The sequence below is a fragment of the Chiloscyllium plagiosum genome, chromosome 16 (assembly GCF_004010195.1).
Source record: "Chiloscyllium plagiosum isolate BGI_BamShark_2017 chromosome 16, ASM401019v2, whole genome shotgun sequence".
NCBI classification, from domain to species: domain Eukaryota; kingdom Metazoa; phylum Chordata; class Chondrichthyes; order Orectolobiformes; family Hemiscylliidae; genus Chiloscyllium; species Chiloscyllium plagiosum.
The window spans coordinates 53721206-53741349 of NC_057725.1; the positions used below are offsets into that span (position 1 = coordinate 53721206).

General features: G+C 42.4%; 1 protein-coding gene across 4 annotated transcripts in view; it reads left to right on the forward strand.

Annotated features, from left to right (window-relative positions):
• The first annotated feature begins 4149 nt into the window (after positions 1-4149).
• Positions 4150-20144, forward strand: part of LOC122557924 (protein phosphatase 1 regulatory subunit 12A-like) — a 146866-nt gene continuing 130871 nt past the window's right edge. For 2 of the 4 annotated variants that reach the window (XM_043706146.1, XM_043706148.1), the window contains exon 1: positions 4150-4608. In XM_043706146.1, coding sequence (XP_043562081.1) covers positions 4342-4608 — 267 coding nt within the window. In that variant the 5' untranslated portion in view covers positions 4150-4341. The remainder of the gene's footprint in view (positions 4609-20144) is intronic. The other 2 variants (XM_043706150.1, XM_043706149.1) reach the window with 2 other exon arrangements.

Below are 20144 nucleotides of genomic sequence, written 5' to 3' on the forward strand. Positions count from 1 at the left end.
TCGAATTCAGCACCGCCTTCCTAACCTGCAATCTTCTTCCTGACCTCTTCGCCCCCACCCCAGTCTGACCTATCACCCTCACCTTGACCTCTTTCCACCTATCACATTTCCGACGCCCCTCCCCCAAGTCCCTCCTCCCTACCTTTTATCTTAGCCTGCTGGACAAACTTTCCTCATTCCTGAAGAAGGGCTTATGCCCGAAACGTCGATTCTCCTGTTCCCTGGATGCTGCCTGACCTGCTGCGCTTTTCCAGCAACACATTTTCAGCTATAAAAGTAGAGAGAATGAAGCAAAGAAACTGCAGATGCTGGAGATCTGACACAAACAAAACTGCAAGTTCTGGAGAAATTCACCATATTTGGCAGCATCTATGGAGAGAAAACTATTCATATTTCAAATCCAGTGACCCTTCTTCAGATTACTGCCTTCCCTTCGGAAGGAAGGGACACTGGACTAAAAACCTTAACACTGTTTTCTCTTCACCGATGCTGTCAGACTTGCTGAGTTTCTCCAGCGATTTCCATTTTTGTTTGTTAAGTAGAGGGATTTTCTTAAAACAACACAAGGCACCAGTCAAATGACAGCTGGAATACTGTAAACAGGTACTTACCTAAAGAAATATAAACGGAAGTTGTAAGCAGTCCAGAGAAGATTCAAGTGACTGACACCAGGTTTGAAGACACTGTCGATAATGAGTGGTTGAGTATATTGGGTTTGTCCTCTTTGGAATACAGATGAATGAGAGGTGACCTTTTTGAAACATGTTGGAGAAAGTGAGGACTGCAAATGCTGGAGATCAAAGTCGAAAAGTGTGGCACTGGAAAGCACAGCCAGTCAGGCAGTATCCAAGGAGCAGGAGAGTCCACGTTTCAGGCATAAGCCCTTCATCAGGAATGTGTGTAAGATTTTTAGAAGACTTGGCGGGGTAGATATGGAAAGATTGTTTCCCCTTGTGAGAACATCTAGGACGAGACCGCATAATCTCAGGATATGGAGTTGTACATTTAAGAGGAATTTTTCTCTCACTGGTTGATGAATCTGGGGAATTCTTTACCATTTAGAACTATTGATGCTGGGTCATTAAGTATGTTCAGGACTGAGATGGACAGATTTTAATCAGTAAGGAAATCAAGAATTATGGGGAACGGCAGGAAAATAGTGCTGAGGATTTTCACATCATCCATGATCTCATCAAGTGGCAGAGAGAATTGCTGGGCTGAAATGTCTACTTCTGTTCCTATGTTTTATGATCTTAAGGTAGTAACCAACCATCTTCAGTTACTTTATCAATGACCTTTCTTTCCATTTTAAGGTCAGAAGTGGGGATGATTCCATAATGCTCAGTACCACTTACAGCTTCCAAGATACTGATGCAATCTGTGTTTGCATACTTATGCCACACAAGTGATAGGTAATGGCAACATCTAATCAGAGAACTATCTCCCGTCATTTTGCAATGGAATCACCACAGGTGAAACCCCCAGCATCAACTTCCTGGGAGTTGGATTGAGAACTGGATCAGACATATAAAGATGTATTGTAACTAAAAGAGCAGGTTGAGCTGTAAGTTCTATGGTGGGTAAGTCACCACTTGACATCTCAAAGGCTGGTCAACATCTACAAGACACTTCTGGAGTCATAGAGTCATAGAGATGTGCAGCATGGAAACAGACCCTTCAGTCCAATCCGCCCATGCAGACCAGATATCCCAACCCAATCTATTCCCACCTGCCAGCACCCGACCCATATCCCTCCAAAACCTTCCTATTCATATACCCATCCAAATACCTCTTAAATGTTGCAATTGTACAGCCTCCACCACATCTTCTGGCAGCTCATTCCATACACGTACCACCCTCTGCGTGAAAAAGTTGCCCCTTAGGTCTCTCTCATATCTTTCTCCTTTCACCCTAAACCTATGCCCTCTAGTTCTGGACTCCCCAACTCCAGGGAAAAGACTTTGCCTATTTATCCTATCCATGCCCCTCATAATTTTGTAAACCTCTATAAGATAACCCCTCAGCCTCCGACGATCCAGGGTAAACAGCCTGTTCAGCCTCTCCCTGTAGCTCAGATCCTCCAACCCTGGCAACATCCTTGTAAATCTTTTCTGAACCCTTTCAAGTTTCACAACATCTTTCCGATAGAAAGGAGACCAGAATTGCAGGTACTATTCCAACAGTGGCCTAACCAATGTCCTGTATAGCCGCAGCATGACCTCCCGACTCCTGTACTCAATACTCTGACCAATAAAGGAAAGCATACCAAACGCCTTCTTCACTGTCCTAAGATTGTCTCCCCTTGCCTGAATGAGTACTGCTCCAACAATGCTCATGGACATTGACATCATGTCATGCAAAACTGTCTATTTGATTTGCACCACATCATCATCTTAAACATTTATTACCACCGCCACCAATGCAATTGGCAGCAATGTGTAACATATACAAGGTGGACTGTAGCAACTCACCAAGGCTGTTTTGACAGTGTCTTCCAAATCTGGACATCTACCACTTCAACAGACTAGGATAGCAGATGCATAGGAGGATCATCACCTACAAGTTCCCTTCTGAGTCACACATTGACCTGACTTCAAACTTTATTGTATCTCCTTGCCACCACTGGGCCAGAATCCTGTACCCTTTCCCCAACAACACTCTGGGTACGGTAATGAAGAAGGCAGCTCATTACCACCTTCTCAAGGGCAATTTGCGATGGGGTATAAATGCAGGTCTTGCCATCAATATCCACACCACATGAATAAGAATAGATATATAAATGTTGAAAGGGCACTTGTGGTGCAATGATACTGTCCCTACTGCTGAACTAGTGGCCGAGGTTCAAGTTAGCTATGATCTTATTGAGTGGTAGAGGAGGCTTAAGGGGCAGAGTGGCCTGTGGTTTCTTGTTCATTTGTTTGTAAATCCCACTCACTCCAAAGTGTGTATTAATATTTCTGAATGAGTGATATAAAATGTATCTATATACAAGTGTTTGGAACCTACCTGTAAGAGTTGCAGAGTAGACAGGCAGGAGGCTGGAAGAACACAGCAAGCCAAGCAGCATCAGGAGGTGGAGAAGCTGATGTTTCAGCTGTAACCTTTCATAAGGACTGGGGGTGAGTGTGGGGGTAGCTGCAGATAAAGGGGGTGGGGGTACAGGGTGATGAAGTCAGGATAGGTGAAGACAGGCAGAGGCTATACCTGGGTGGTCAAGGAGGAATGAATTCAATAAGGGAGGGGGAGGGTCTGGGAAGGGAGTCTGGGGAAGGGAAGAGAGATTTATTTGAAATAGGAGAACTCAATGTTGAGTCCTCCAGGCTGGAGACTGCCCAGACAGAAGATGAGGAATCATCCCCCTAATTTGCCATTTGGTTTGTTGTGGCAAAGGAGGAATCCAAGGATAGTCATGTCAGAAGGACATATAGAGAGTGGCAGAGGCAGAAACTTCTAAATGTGTAATTGCATTGCCAAAGCATACAATGGTATGAGGTAAGTACTAGAAAATGGAATTAGAACATTTCGGTGGATGGTGTGGACGAGTGCAAACACGATGGGCTGAAGGGCCTTTTTCTGTGTGGTATAATTGTGTTGATGTGTTGGGCCTTGTTGATCTGTATCGCCTATAATTCACACTGAATAAATGTTTGAATGTCAGGTTTGTGACAATAATTGAAACTGAACAATTGGATGGATCTGCATGTGATAGGAAAACAGAAATTGCTGGAGAAATTCCATTCCAGTCACTGGAGTTGGAATATCAGCTCTGCTTTCTCTCGACAGATTGTTACCAGACCTACTGAGTTTCTCCAGCAATTTATTTTTGTTTGTTTCAAATCTCAGCATTGGCAGCTCTCTGTTTTATTTTAGATGGCTTTTGGTATATAGATCTGTTAACTTCTGTGGCAAAGAGATCTGAATGTGATGTTGGCTTTATGGATCTGGTCATCTATGTGGGGAAGGCATCTGAGTGTGATATTGGGTCGGGTATGTGGATCTGATAATATCAGTGTGGGGAAGGGATTTGAGTATGATATTGGGTTGGATATGTGGATCTGATGATCTCTGTGGTGTAGGGTCTAGGAGAGCACTGGGTCAGGGGTGGAAGCCAGGCTGCAGTGTATAAGGGATGTGACTAGATGGCGCAGGTTTGTGTGTGTGTGTGTGAGAGAGAGAGAGAGAGAGCGCGCTGAGATGTATATGGTGTGGCTGAGTGCGGATGCTGTAGGTTGGCTGCTCCTCGGGCTGTAATGTATACAGAGGGTGTGTAGATGGCGCAGGGCTGTGTGGCGGAGACTGGAGCTGGGATTTCGGGGCACTCCCGGTTGAGTTGAGTGGAAGATGGCGGCTGAGGATCGGGAGAGGGACCAGGCCCGCAGTGACAACGCCAGGCACAAGAGGAAGGAGCAGCTGAAGCGCTGGCTGGGCTCGGATACCGACCGCGAGTCGGAGCGGCCCCGCACCAAGCAGCTGCGGGTCAAGTTCGCCGAGGGCGCAGTGTTCCTGGCCGCCTGTTCGAGCGGGGACCGGGAAGAGGTGGAGAAGCTGCTGCTGCAAGGAGCTGACATCAACTACACCAATGTGGACGGACTGACCGCCCTGCACCAGGTACACAAACACACGCTCACCAGCTTCAACTTCCCAGGGGAGAGAGACAGAGACCGAGACCGAGACAGGCTAAACCCACTGCCCCGAACTAGACAACCCTCAGTCAGTGTGGGAACTGCAGCTGGACTGGGTTAGAGCTGCTTCTAAACCTGCAGGAGAAACTCACTCACAACCTCTCTGACATTGTTACAGGTTTCTAATAAATAGGGAGAAAGACCAGTACAACAAATAAATGGTTATGAATAAATGTTATTGAGATGATCTGCAAGAGGAAACGAGCCGGCGACAACTTTTTCGTCTGTGTCTGGGTTTTTCCCTCTCTCTCTCGATTGCTGCAGCAGAGAGTGACATCTCAGCTCCTAGCTCTCGGTCCTCCTCACGGACCACCGCTTTGGCAGGGGGGGGACGGAGTCCGACTGCGGGGTCGACATCGTGCCCCCTTCCCTGCGGGCTCTACTCTCGGGACGGGGCGCGGTCTGGTTTCTCTCCGCTGTGTCTCTGCAGCCCTCCCAAAACGATCCGGACCACCCCGGGGAGAACACGGGCAAGTGCTCCTGCCGCCTCCCCCTGCTCTCCAACCTTCCGCCCCCTCCCCCAGTCACACTGGGACTCCAGCACGGATCAGACCAGAGACAGCTTAATAAGGCAAAAAATCAGTCAGCGGGTGACAAGGTTACAACAGGGCAGTGAGACCCCTTGCTCCTCAGATTTGTCCGCGCTCGGACTTGGTAGAGATCAGCAATTTGTCACCATGGAAGCTGACAGCATCTGAGACCAGTCAGTCCGTTGAGGACGTGCCAGCGCCTTGCTATCCACAAGCTAATCGCCCGCAGCACACACTCTTATATCCTCATTTTCCTTGAACGTTTATCCAACTTATTCGTTAAACGATTAGACTTCTCTGTCTGAACCCACTCCTTGTGTCAGAGTCCTGTCTTGTGTTTGTTGTACTCTGCAAATTTATTTTAACAAATAGGAAGGAAAATAGGAGTGTTTCTGTTGGAAGACAGATGATTAGAATTGATTGATATTGATGTTTTAAATTGATAGGAGCTGGTGAGGCGAAGTAGCGTCAAAGAAGTAGGTTTCTAAGCCATTAAGGGGGAAAATACCTCTGGAATAAGAGGACAATGTTTACAGAAGGGATTGGGAGAGGATGGTTTGCAATGTTGAAGAATAGAGGGAATAAAGAGGTGTGAGAACAGCAGCTGCTGATGTGAAGGATACCATGTTCTGTCTATGTGAAATAACCCATATCCTTGCCATTTCTGTTTATTCAAATGTAATGCCTCTCACTTAGTCTTTCATTGGTCAATTTTCTATTCCCTGGTTCTCCAATATAAGGCAATGGATAATAGATCAGATCAGTAGTTGATCATGGAACTTTGTAATTAAACTGTTGACTGTGTCTTGAGAAACCTCCTGAATTTGAACTCTGTCTTTACTCTTTCAGAGAATGCTCGTAAAAAGATTACAAATCCCAAATGTTAGTCTTTTCTACTATTGCACAATATAATAAACAGATACGTCACATTAATATCAAGTCTACAATGACTTCAGGATGTCCAAAAACCTTCTGCAACCAATTAAATACTTTAAAATAATAGTTACTAATGTCATAACACAAGAAATAGGAATCAGACTCAGTCTTTTGACCCGTTTTAAATGGGATAACAGAGAGATTCAATCGTGGCTGATTTGCTACCCCACCTCCAACTTTTCATGTCACTTAATTCCATTGTATCCAATAAAATTTCTCTGCCTTGTTTATACTCAAACTGAACATCATCTGCATTCTGTAGGAGAGAATTCCATAGATTTACAATCCTCTGAGTGAGGAAATTTATCCTTATCACAGGCTGACCTCTTATTCTGAGACTGTGACACCCTATTTCAGATTTTCTTCATCCTATCAAATGCCTTCAGAGTTTAATATATTTAGTTCTTTTGAAAACTTTAGGGATTGAGGGCCTAGTCTGCTCAATCTCTCCTTTGGAACAATCTTCCCATATCTGGAATCAGCCCAATGAACTTGCCTTGCTGCCTTGGCAATATATCCTTCTTTGGATAGTGAAACCAAAACTATAGTCAATACTACAGGTGTGGTCTTACTAATGGCGTATATCATTAGACTCTGATATTCTTATCTCTTCATTTCTTTTGTCATAACGGTGACTGTACCATTTACTTTACTCATTGCTTGCTATTCTTTCATGGTAACATTTGTGATTTGTGTACACAAACACCTAGGTCACTGATTTTGAAATGTTAATATTCAACCAGCACTTCACAAATATTTTACTACTTTCATTTTACTTAGCTTTTTCAAAAACTTAAATGCATGTCATCTGGTCCAGGGATTTGTTGGTTTTTAGTCACAATAATGTCTCCACTGCCAATTCTTTACTAACAAGTTCCGTGTTTCTCATTGGTTCCCCATTAATTCTAGATTATGTTACTGTAAAAATAAATACAAAGGATTTGTTTAATGTGCCTGCCATTTTGTTATTCCCTATTATCAATTATCTCAAATTTGCCTGTATCAGACATGTGCACTCCTCTTATTGCCACCATTATGAACACCATTCTCTAAGCGGATTGTATCTTGGTTAATTTCTGTGATTAGCTAGGATTGGATCTTTTTTGCAATTGGGGTTTTTAATTCGCTACTCATTATTACTTTCTTTCTTTCCCGTCCTCATTTGTGAGGGTTGAGGTCATGGACATCCATTAGATTAGTCCATGCCTCTGGGCAAAGTGCTAAAGTGCATTAGCTCAGCAGGATGGCTGATTAGGAAACTCTTCAGTTCTTTCTTCCTATCATCAGGCATATTTGAAAGATAAGTCTGTAAGTTAGCTCGCTGAGCTTGAAGGTTTGTTTTCGATGTTTCATCACCATACTAGGTAACATCATCAGTGAAAGTCTCCGGTGAAGCGCTGGTGGTATGTCAGGAGCAATCATCCCAATGCATCAAGACATTATTTCTATGTACCACATCACACTGCAGCACCTGAAAACTACAAAAAGTGGAACAAAAATATCTATACAACGTTTTCAAGAAAAACTGGTAACCAATAAACCCAATCTGCTGATTCTTCAGAAACAAACCCAAACAAGCAGACACAATGTAACCAAAAACTATAGCCACATTACCTTACATCAAAGACCTATCAGAAGTGACTTCCAGACTACCCGGACCCCTTGGCATCATGGTAGCCCACAAACCTACCAACACACTTAAACAGCAACTAATGAACCTAAAGGATCCATTAGATACTACCAGCAACATTGATGTCATTTACAAGATTTCATGCAAAAAACTGTTTTAAAAAAAAAACACCCACTACATTGGACAAACTAGCAGGAAACTTGCCACCAAAAGACATGACCCACTGTCACTAGTTTCAGACAAAGAAAGTCACCGCTTTGTCTGGGACAACACACACGTCCTAGGACAGGTGAACTAAGACACGCACAAGAATTCTTAAAGGCATTGTATTCTAATCAGAACTCCATCAATAAACACATCGATCTAGACTCTTTCTACCTTCCCTTGAAGAAAATAACTAGAAATGACATCACCCAACCTAAGAAACGAAGACCAGTAAATAGAGAGGCAGGACATAGCACCAGCGCTTCACTGGAGATGCTCCTTGATGTGTTACCTAGTATGGTGATGAAACATCTGAAAACTAACCTGCAAGCTCAGAGAGCTAACTTACATACTTATCATCAACCTGAGCTACAAATTTTTTCAAAAATTGCTAATATTTGAAAGATGTACAAGCTGGCAATTGATCTGTTTGTTTATGTTACTTGTATGCCTTCATGGCCAATGAAGTCTGACATGGGACTTGAACCCAGAGCTTTGACTCACTTTGCCAGAGGAGCTTCTATAATATTAATTCATGGATGTAATTCACACAGTAATCAGAATTGTGATGCTATCTATTCTGAGGCTATATTGCCTCCTGGATCAAAGTATTTGGGAAAGATTTAGTCCCCTCCCTTCTGTCCTTATGATATTGTAACCTCCAATTTCAGCTCTGAACCCAAACTAACATTCCTGGAGATGCAGGCACCTACTGTAGACATGATGCCCTGAAACACTCCACAAACTCATGCATGCTGCAGTTAAGACACACAAGCAGGAGGCTGGAAGAGCACAGCAGGCTGGGCAGCATCAGGAGATGGAGAAGTTGGCGTTTCGAGTGTAACCCTTCTTCAGGAATAGGAGGTTAGATAGGGATTAGTTTTTTTAAACTAATTGCTTGTTCTGTTTAAATTATAGTTTGATTTCAGTGAAACATTTAATCTACCCCCGATTACTTTTCGTCTCTCCTGTACCACTAACAGACTTGTAGCTGCTTGGTGATCTTGCATTTTGTAATCCTGATGTCAGTGATCAGATGACATTATTTGTGGCCTCCATACCTAGACCGAGGTGTCCCTAATTTCACTACCTGAACCCCTGCCCACACAACCTCCAGCTCCGAGAGCAGAGGTGAGCCATGTAGTTGCTTTTTGTTTTTGTGGCTTTACTTCCTATGAGCACGTGAAGCTTGACTGACTGGAAGATGAATTCAACTCAATGATAACTCTACAACGACTTTGAGTTATTTTCACTGTGCTGAGATCTTTGCTTCTGTTGGCTGATTTTTGAATTGCGATCTAATGATAGGGAATTTGGTTTCGTGTTTGATTAAAGCCTTAGGGAATAGGAAGAGAATTAGGCCATTCAGCCCCTTGAGTCTGCTTCGCCATTCATTAAGATCATGGCTGATCCGAAATTCCTTGCATCTACTTTCCTGCCCTTTTCCCAGCTCTTCCCCCTACTGATCCAGACTCTATCTATCTTTGTCTTAAATTTACCTAATGCTTCTTCCTCCATAGTTCTCTGTGGCAAGAAGTTCCAAAGACACCCATTCTTCTGAGAGAGAAAATTTCTCTTCAACTATCTTAAATTATCACTCTCTTTATTCTGAAACTTTGCCCTTTGGTGCTAGACTGTCCCAAAAGGGAAAACATCCTCTCAGCATTTATTCTGCTGAGCCCCTTAAGAATCTTACGTGTCACTTCTTGTTTTTCTAAACTCCAATGAGTTGAGTTCCAACCTGTTTAGCCTTTGCTTCTCAGACATTCCCCTATTCCGGGCATTATCCCACAAAAAGTTCTTTGAACTATCTGCACTGAAATAATATCTTGCCTTAAATGAGTGAAGCAAAACTGCTCACAGTACTCTAGATGTGGTCTCAACAAGACCTTGTCACTTGGCGTAAGGCACCCCTACTCTTTTACTCCAACCCTCTTGAAATAAGGGCCAACATTTCATTAGTCTTTCTGATTATGTGCTGCATTTTGTGCTAGCTTTCTGTGGTTCATGCACAGTACCTTAAAGTCCCTTGCTGCTTCCTGCAGTTTTTCTCCATTTAACTAAAACACTATTCTTTTGCTCTCCCTTCCAAACTAAGCTTCACGTTTTCCCACATTACACACCATTTTTGGCAGATTTTTGCCCACTTACTTAACCCATCAGTATCTCTGCAAACTGTTTGTATTCATCTCGTGACTTGTCTTTCTACCTGTTTTAATGCCATCTGCAAATCTGGTGATAATGCATTTGCTTTCTTCCTCCAAGTTGTTAATAATGTATTGTAAACACTATACTGCTAAATGGGGTTGAGCAATCTGGCAGTGGTAGAGCACTCCTTTAGGTCTTTGGTGTTGTACCAAATCATTGAAAGATATTCCACTCGTTCACTGCATTCCCTTGCTCTTTCCCCAGAATTCTGAAAGTCTTTCTTTTTCACATAGTCAAGGTCTTTTCCCCAGGGTTGGGGAGTCCAAAACTAGATGGCATAGGTTTAGGGTGAGAGGGGGAAGATTTAAAGGGTACATAACTTTTTCCATGCATGGAACAAGCTGCCAAAAGATGTGGTGGAGGCTGGTACAATTACACCATTTAAATGGTAGTATAATGGATATATGAATAGAAAAGGTTTAGTGGGAAATGTTGGCAGATGGGTCTAGATTATGCAGGATATCAGGTTGGCGTGGACAAGTTGGACCACTTGTGCCATACATCTCTATGCCTCTATAAATATTACTTTTTGAAAGTTATTATTGAAAGTATTTTAAATGGCCTTTTTAGCTACACACTGCAAATCATAACAAGTCTACATTTCAAAAGAACGTTACCTTTTCTCAATCTTGTTCTTTTGCCAATTACTTTCAGTTGGTGACCCTTTGCCCCTTATTAACTCGATCGATATGTCTCAATTGTGAATACGCACCAAATTTCACTTTCTTCTTCTCGGTTATGAGGAGAGTATGCCAAAGTTTCCAGTTTTCCTTCATAACTGAAGTCTCACATCTTTGGATTCATTCTTGTGAACCTTATGCGCAGTCTGCAGGGTCTTACCATCCTTCCTAAAGTAATGCCCAGAATTGGCTACAGTCCCTGCACTGGGGTACTGAGCAGGTTTATTTTTAATATAGAGGTCTAATATAAGCTCTTTGCATTTGTAAACTGTTGCTCTTCATTAAAAGGAGACCACATTCCAATCCCATCAAATTTAGTTTTAGACTTATAGTGACCACGTTGAGTGGTTTGTTTGGGGGCACAGTAGATATGCTTGCAACTTCCTTGTTTTTATGAACCATAAATGTGGAAAGTTGTAGGCAGACCCTGAGTCAGGAGTGTAGCACATTATAAGAGGGCCCCAAATGCACATCGCATTCAAGGCCAAACTGTACAGTTGGTTTTTGAAGTCTGGCTCTGTAAATGACAGTGTAGTTTACCATATTACCAGAAATATGGTAAAATTTCTGCAGCTAGTATTGGACCCATCCAGTGAAACAACACCCTTCTCACTTATTTAGTGCACATGTAATTCATGGGTAATTGGCCAACCTTTCCATCACTTTTTGCATTTCCCCCCAGCCTGGAGAAGGTTATCCGCCTCTATTGAATGACTTACTGATGAAGCCAGGGATTAGAGATTTATATTGCTGGGGAGAGCAAACCAGGCTCACAGGATTTTTATGTGGTCAGTATCTGGGTCATTGGGCTATGACAGGCCACAGAGGGTTTGTGGGGTCAGTATAATGGATTACAGGATTCTTGCAGAATTAAGATCATTGGAGGATCAGTGTGACAGGTCATGGGTTTATTACAAAGTTGCAGAATTATTATGGGGTCAGCAGCATGGGTCAAGGTCAGGATTAGAGTGGTGTCGGAAAAGCACAATAGGTCAGACATTCCTGATGAAGGGCTTTTGCCAGAAACGTCGATTTCGAAGCTCCTTGGATGCTGCCAGAACTGCTGTGCTCTTCCAGCACCACTAATCTAGAATCTGGTTTCCAGCATCTGCAGTCATTGTTTTTACCATCCCGGATGCTGTACCCACTTCTGCCTAGCATAGGTCAAGGGTTATTGTGGGGTTAATGCAATGTGTCGCATTTTATTGCGGAATCATGGTTATTGCAGGGTCCCAGGATTAAAACAGGGTCACAGTCTTTGCAGGGTCCACCTGTCAGATCAGGGATTAATACAGGATCACAGGGCTATTATAGGGTCAGCATGATGGATCATGAGGTTATTGTGGGGTCATCATAATAGATTATGGGGGTTAGCATGAATAGATAACAAGCCTATTGCACAGTCAACGTGTTAGATCATGGGCCTATTGATGGGTCAGCATGATAGATCACAGGGTTATTGTAGGTTCAGCATGATCAGAGGCTGTTGTGGGGCCAGTGTGGCAGATCATGGGCCTGTCATGGGGCCAGTGTGGCTGATCATGAAGTTATTGTGGGGCCAGTGCGGCAGGCCATGGGGCTATTGTGGGGCAAGGGTGGCAGGTCGCGGGGCCATTGCAGGGCCAGTGTGGCAAGTCGCGGGGCTGTTGCGGGGTCAACACGGCAGCTGGGAGGGCTATTGCAGGATCAGTGCAATGGGTTGTATTGGGATGCTGAGAGCTTTCTTTATAGGCTTATTTCTTCCATCTCCTATATTGTAGTGTTGAAACAATAAAAAATATCTTCTCTCATTTTAGTGAAATGTAATTCAATTGGAAGCAATTTATCTTAATTTGTTGTCACTGGTCAATTTGAGTGATCTGTGGTCCCTGATGTCACTGGGACCAGCAATGCTTCCTGTATTTTGTTGGTAGCTGCTGTGTGTTAGTTGCATGGAAAATGTTCCCTGAGATGTGCTGTTTCCCTCAGACATTTCTACTGGGTTTACACACTCGATTTCTTGGCTCTTCTGTGTCTGGGAGGGAGCTGGAATTTTCAAATTATATTTGGATAGAAGCTGAATCTTATTTGGTCTTTGGATAAATTCTGAAAGACAAGACTTTGCTGAAGTGTTAGGAGCTTTTTTTTCCACTCTGATCCCAGGAAATAAGACACTGTGAGAGCATTTTCCATCTCCAGGAAGAGAATGGGCAGTCATTTGTGCTTCAAGCTGTGGGATCATTGACTAGAGTTCACCTCCCCAAACAATCTTCCTGAACAAAGCAGCTCCTGAATACCTGGTGATTTTTTTCTATTTGTTAGCCTCACAGATTTCCAACACTAACTACAGCCTCAGTACCAATGCCCCTACCCGCCACCACCACCATACCCCAACCCCCCCGCCCCCCCACCCAGCTTTAAATGTGCATTAACTTGTTTTTGAAAATACTTAATGCACATTATCTTTTTAGTTTTATTTATCTATTTAGTCTGGAGCCCCTACACAACAGGAATCTTCTAATAGATCACGTCAAAAGAGAACGTTATATGTCAGAAGCTGAGGTCAGGCATTACATTCTCATTGAAATGTTTTAGACTCGGTCACTGTGGCAGTAGTGTTTGAAATCCAGGTCCCATGGTCTTGACACACCGCCTTGACTTCAGTCCATGGTGATCATTCTTATTTTGCTAACTTAACCAAATATTATAAATACATGTGGCAGTTATGGAGCCATAATGTGAGTTATTAAGGTCTTATTAGTAACTCTGGAGTGTGTTTATAATACAACGCAAGATTTGTGAGTCAGTGAGGAAGAACATTCCTTCAGAAGCAAATCCAGATAGGTCGAGCTCTCCTTATTTCCAGTGTAAATTCTGAGAGCGAGTTATGGTCATGCTGCGCAAGGTGTTTTAAAATGTAAAATGGACTACTCTCATTCTCTTGTTTCTCATCCCATTTTCTCTCTTAGATTTTGCTGTCTCTGCTTTCATTTCTCTATTTCTCTCTCACTTTCCCTTTCTCCTATACTCACACCATCTCTTTCTTTTTCTCACCTCTCATTATCATGGTTGTTCCTCCTTTTCAGAAGTGGACTAAGTTGTACTGCGATCTGTAGTAGAGTTTCCCTGTATTTGTAGATTGAATCTCTCAAAGTTTGAACCTCTGCCAATGTTTGAATCCTCACTTACACCCTTCTTCTCTCACATTTGAATTTTCTCTCACTTTCACTGTCTCCTCTATCTCATTTTCTCTCTTTCTCCTCTCTTACTTTCTCCTTTACATCTCCCTCACTTTCCCCTTTCTCTCTGCTCAGTTTCTCTCCTATCACTCGATTTCTCTCTCAACTAGGTTACAGAAGCCTTTCTTGCTCTTTGCTCTTTCTCTCACTCTTGATGAACCATCCAAGGAGGAAAATGATGTGGGCCAATCAGTATGTATACCAAACATTACTGTGTAGACAACGTGCATTTTTTCTGTTTCATTGCTTTCTTTAGTCGATCAATTTTGTTAGTTTTGTCTTAGTTAAGATCTAACAAGATCTTAAGAATTCACATTATGGCTCCATAACTGCCACATGCATCTATAATATTTGGTTAACAACCTATTTCTCAAAAATGACCATTTTCAGATTGAGCTGCTGTTTCATTATTTTTAGTTCCTCTTCCACTTCAGGTAGTAGAAGGAATGGAATGAGAATGATGTATTCATGCACTAAATTCACTGTTGTCGTAAACACAACTTTATTAGGCTCACATGTCAGTAACCCAACATCACTATGAACTCTTGAGTTAACAGTCCAGCACCAGTTGCACTCTAAATGAACTTTCTGGTTTAGTGTGAATCTGGCTTTAAGAATTAGTGCATTTTAAAATTTCTCTTAACAAAATCATCATTTTTGAGCAACTACTTTTTCACAATTCAAGAATGGCCTGCCACCCAGTATTTTACCAGCTATGGGCGTCATACCCTTTGAATAGTTTGTTCAAGTATAATACTGCATCTGATTTCAATCGCAACCTCTATGACCAGTCTAAGCCAGTGAGTCCATCACTATTCCATGTTGAAATTGGTCAACAGTTAGCATTCAGCCAATTTATTGAGACTTCAAATAAATGATTCCTGAGTTTCTGTCTGTGCTGAGGGTCAGTGTGTTGCACAAGGGCAGAAGAGCTATCCTTTTGTAAATCAACTTGCAGTGAAGTGTAAGGTTCATATCTTTTCAGAAAGTAAAAATGAACTTGCATTTGCATAGAGCCTTTCAGAATATCAGGACTCACCAAAATGCTTTCCATCCGACAAAATATTTTTGAGGTTTAGTCACTTTTTTGTTAATGTGGAAACTATGGCAGCCAATTGGCATACGGCAAGCTTCCCCAAACAGCATTTAGTTCACAAACAAATTGTGTTTTCCTGAGATTAGTTCAGGAATAAACATTGATGGAGACTTTGCCTCCTCGCTTTCTAAAATAGTGTTGTTGGGATATACAGCACAAAAGCAGACCCTTCATCCAATTTGTCGAAGCCGACCAAATATCCTAAACTGATCAAGTTCCATTTGCCAGCATTTGGCCCATATCCCTCTAAGCCCTTCCTACCCTTCCTATCCAGAAGCCTTTTAAATATTGTACCCATCTCCTCCACTTCCTCTGGCAGCTCATTCCATACACACACCACCCTCTGTGAAAAGGTTGCCCCTTGTGTCCTTTTTAAATCTTTCTCTTCTCACCTTAAACCTGTTCCCTTTAGCTTTGGACTCTCCTTTCCTGGGGAAAAAAAATTACCTTGGCTATTCACCCGATCCATGCCCCTCATGATTTTATAAACCTCTATAAGGTCACTGCTTAGCCTCTGATGCTCCAGGGAAAACAGCCCCAGCCTATTCAGCCTCTCCTTTAACTCAAACCCACCAACCTGGCAACATCCTTGTAAACCTTTTTCTGAAGTCTTTCAATTGCCTTGGGATCTCTGAATAGATAAGTGGAGTTTTAAGTATAATAACCCCATCTGAAAGATGATGTTGCTGATACTGCAGTGCCCCCTCAGTACATCATCAGATTATATTGTTCCAAATGATTTTTTGAATTTGCTCTGATTCTTGCCTCATTACCGCAAACAACTGTCTTGATTTGCAGATCACTGAGTCTTTGTGAAGCTTTGATGCAGCCAGGAAGGTGAAAATCCTCTTTTCCTAGCTTACAGCCAGAATTGGCAGAAATTCAAATTTCGAGAGATCAAACCGAGATGTACCTAGCAACTCTGCTACAGATCGCAGTACAGTTTACTTCACTTCTGACACTGGGTCATTACAGCTAGGCTGTGGCTTGTCTAAGTTTTTAAACAGAATTATATATGGGAACAAAATAAAGAGCTTTTCAGTTTACTTTGACAGCATAAAGCTTGGCCGACAATCCAGCAAAGTTCTCAAGTAAATGGTAGACATTCCAATGTCAGTCACCTGATCCTGTCTTAAAGAGGAAATGTCAGTGTAGTATTTGACTGAAACTTGTCAGAAGTGGCATTCGGTAGGTTCAGAGGGGAGGCTCTTAAGCTCTGTTTTAGTGTCAAAATTTACATTTGAGACAAAATGATATGAGGAGGGGCTTTCTGTGATCAACAGAGAATTCATTAATCTGCAGGAGCAAAGCATTTGCCTAGTAACAGTCAACAAAGCTCAATCTATTAATTGAACTTGCAGCCAAGAACTCCAAATTAATCTTTTGGGCTTTCCCAGAGAGAGAGAGAAAAAAATGTTTCAAGGGATTTCAAATAGCAATTCAAACAATATTGTTGCTCTTAATTTGTTACAAATGTCTCCAATCCTGTAGCTTTAATGTGGAAGGTGGAAGAAAATACATGATGGCCCAAACTAAATAAATAGGAGATTTTGAAGCGAATTGATTGATCACTTGATTAAAAATTGGCAGCTTATCTTTAAACAAAAGGATTAATTCAGCTGCGCAACCATCTGTCGCTTATTCGTTCTTTGCTTTTAATGGCGGAAATCTAACAGTTGCATTGGTTCGTATTTCTGTTGAATGTTTTACGGTTAATTGAAACTGTTTTTACTATCAGTAACTTTTTTCAGCGATTTAGCATTTTCAGTAGAATAGTGAGATGCAACAAATGCATGTGTGATGCCAGACTTGGAAAGGTACTGATATAGGGGAGGGGGGAAATATAGCCACGTTTGTCACTTTGCAAAGATAATGCCATACATTGGACAGACAGACAGAAAGACTGGTTCTCTTTATTGTATGAAAAGGCTGAGAGAGACATTTGAATTAGTGAAGGGACTCACTAGGTGAAATGAAGAAGTGTTTCACTTGTGGGCAAGTTCATATGTTGAGGGCTCCTCGGAGAAGGTATTGGCTAAAACTTTAGTATGAAATTAGGAAGAAGTGATGAGATCTTAGAAGTCACCAATTATGAAATAATGTGATTGACCCACCTGACCTCATCCTCACTTGTCTATTAGCTTGAGATACAATCCTATTTGTAGGAGTAATTACAACCACAATGCTCACACAGATGAAGTTTGACTTTCAGGCTGTGGACACCTTTCCTTATTTTCTTTATTCTTGGAATATGAGTATCACTGGTTGGGACATCATTTATTACCCATTCTTAATTGATTTTGAGAAGGTGGTGGTGAGCTGCCTGTTTGAACCACTACCTCATGGCATAAGGATAAATGCAGTCTGTTAGGAAAGGAGTTCTCTGATCTTAACCCAACGGCAGTTAAAGAGCAAGTGATATAGTTCTTTTCGGACAAGGGCATCTCATGATTATCATTATATCACCCTCCCCAATTATGCCAAAATAGAGAGAGTCTTCCTACAAACTAGTCAAGCAAGAGACTTACATTGTCATACTCCTAGGCGCATGCCTTTCAGCCAAACACTTTTTGAAAACCATTACTGCCATGTCCTGTCCAACAAATCAGCAAAGGTGGTGGCACAATAATACAGGGAATGGTCAAGAGTACTTCACATTGACACGAACCACATGAAGCCTCAATATCAGATAAGTTTGAGCAACAAAATCTCTTGCTTGTCCACTTTAACTAATCACTAAGTGCATCTCTATGTTGAAAACAACTTGGAAGAAACTGCTCTGGCTAGGATCATCAGTGCTCAGCACCAAGAGTAACTTGGTAGAACCATTACAGACAGACCTGGTTGAGTCTTGAATGTCCAGCAACATACGGTGAGAGAAGTCAAAACGTGTGGCACTGGAAAAGCACAGCCGGACAGGCAGCATCGAGGGAGCAGGAGAGTTGACAATTCAAGCATAAACTCTTCATCAGGAATGTTATACTTTGGAGCTCGAAATGTTGGCTCTCCTCTTTGAATGTTGCCTGGCTGTTTCTGCTTTTTCAATACCACACTTTTTGACTCTGATCTCCAGCATCTGCTGTCCTCACTTTCTCCCATATGGCAAGAGAACCATTGCAAGCTGGAAGTGACGACTTCATCTTCACTAATCTGTCTATGGTATCTATAAATGAAAATTTGGGTTCAGAATGGTAAAGGACAGTGCTTGCCAAGATGAAGCCCTATTTTTGTGCTGAGGATATCTTCTGATATATGGGAGCTATCCACGTGCTAAATGGGATTGATACCAAAAAGATTCTAAATGGAATAGATATCAGAAAGATTTGGCATCTCAAATCTGGATATCCACAAGGCCATGTTGGTCAGCAGGATTGTATCCCACCCCAGTCTATAAACTCATGGCTGAGCATATCTCTCAGTATGCCATTTCCTCTTTGCCAGGAGTAAACCTGGTTTAATGAGACATGTAAGAAGGCCTATCAAGAACAGCAGCAGGTAGACCTGTAAATGTACCTAGTGAATCTACAGCACAGGACTACATTTTGTGTCCAACAGAAGAAAGAGTGACAATATTCCAAGCTCATCAACCCCACAGCCAACAGATCACACCAAAGTTCTGTTATCTTGTATATCCAGTTGTGAGTTCAGTGGGAAATTAAACAATTAGCCAGAAGAGGAGGCTTCAAAAACATTAATAACTTCAATGATGTCAGGGCCCAGCGCACAGTGCAAAAGGCAATGTTGAACCAGTTGTAGCCATCTTAGGTGAGAAGTACAATGTGGATGTTACATCTCAGCCTCCTCCTAGAGGCCCACCATATCAGATAGCCACAAGCCATACATTTCACCACACATATCAAGAAATGACTAAAGACATGGCTCACCTTGACAACATTTTTATAGTAGTATTAAAGACATATGTTCCAGAACTAAATATGCGACCTAGTCAAACTCTTCCAATGCAGCTACTACGTTGTACCAACAATGTGGAAAATTGCTTTAGTATGTCCTATTCACATAGAGCAGGACAAATCCAATCTGATCAAATACCACCTCTTCAGGTCGACTGTCAATCAACAATGTGCTGGACGGTATCATTAACAGTTCTATCAAACAGCACTTACTTCTCAATAACCTGCTTATTGATGCTCAGAATTTTTTTCCTGAACTGCTTCATTTTTCACCTTGTCACAGCCGTAGTCCAAGCATGAACAAAAGAGTTGATGGCATCAAGAGACTCTAATAAAATTGAGGTGTAATCCAGGTGGCTGTGGGAGTCGGTGGGTTTGTATAAATTACACCTGTTCTGCAAAAATGCTATCCCGTATTCCCAATTGAAGTTGGTGGGAATTAGCTAGGATGAAGCTCCACTTGACAGTCAAACTGAACACAAAGGAAGATTGATGTTATTGTTAGATGTCAGTCACCTCCACCTTGTCTGCTTCCAAGAGGACCAGTTCGATCACAGAACACACCAGATGGCCTCCTTCTTTAAAGACCATAATTTTCCCTCCCACATAGTTGACGATGTCCTCCAATGCATCTCATCCATGTCCCGCACCACCGCCCTCAATCCCCACCTCTCCAACCGCAACAAGGACAGAACCCCCTGGTCCTCACCTTCCACCCTACCAACCTCCGCGTAAACCACATCATCTGCTGATGTTTCCGCCATCTCCAAACGGACCCCACCACCAGGGATATATTTCCCTCCCACCCCATCCACTTTTCACAAAGATCGTTCCCTCTGTGACTACCTGGTTAGGTCCGTGCCCCCCAACAACACCCTCCCCTCCTGGCACCTTCCCCTGCCACCGTAAGAATCGCAAAACCTGCGCCCCCACTCCCCCCTCAACTCCATCTAAGGCCCCAAACGAGCCTTCCCCATCCATCAAAGTTTCACCTGCACATCCACCAATATCATTTATTGTATCCGTTGCTCCTGATGCGGTCTCCTCTA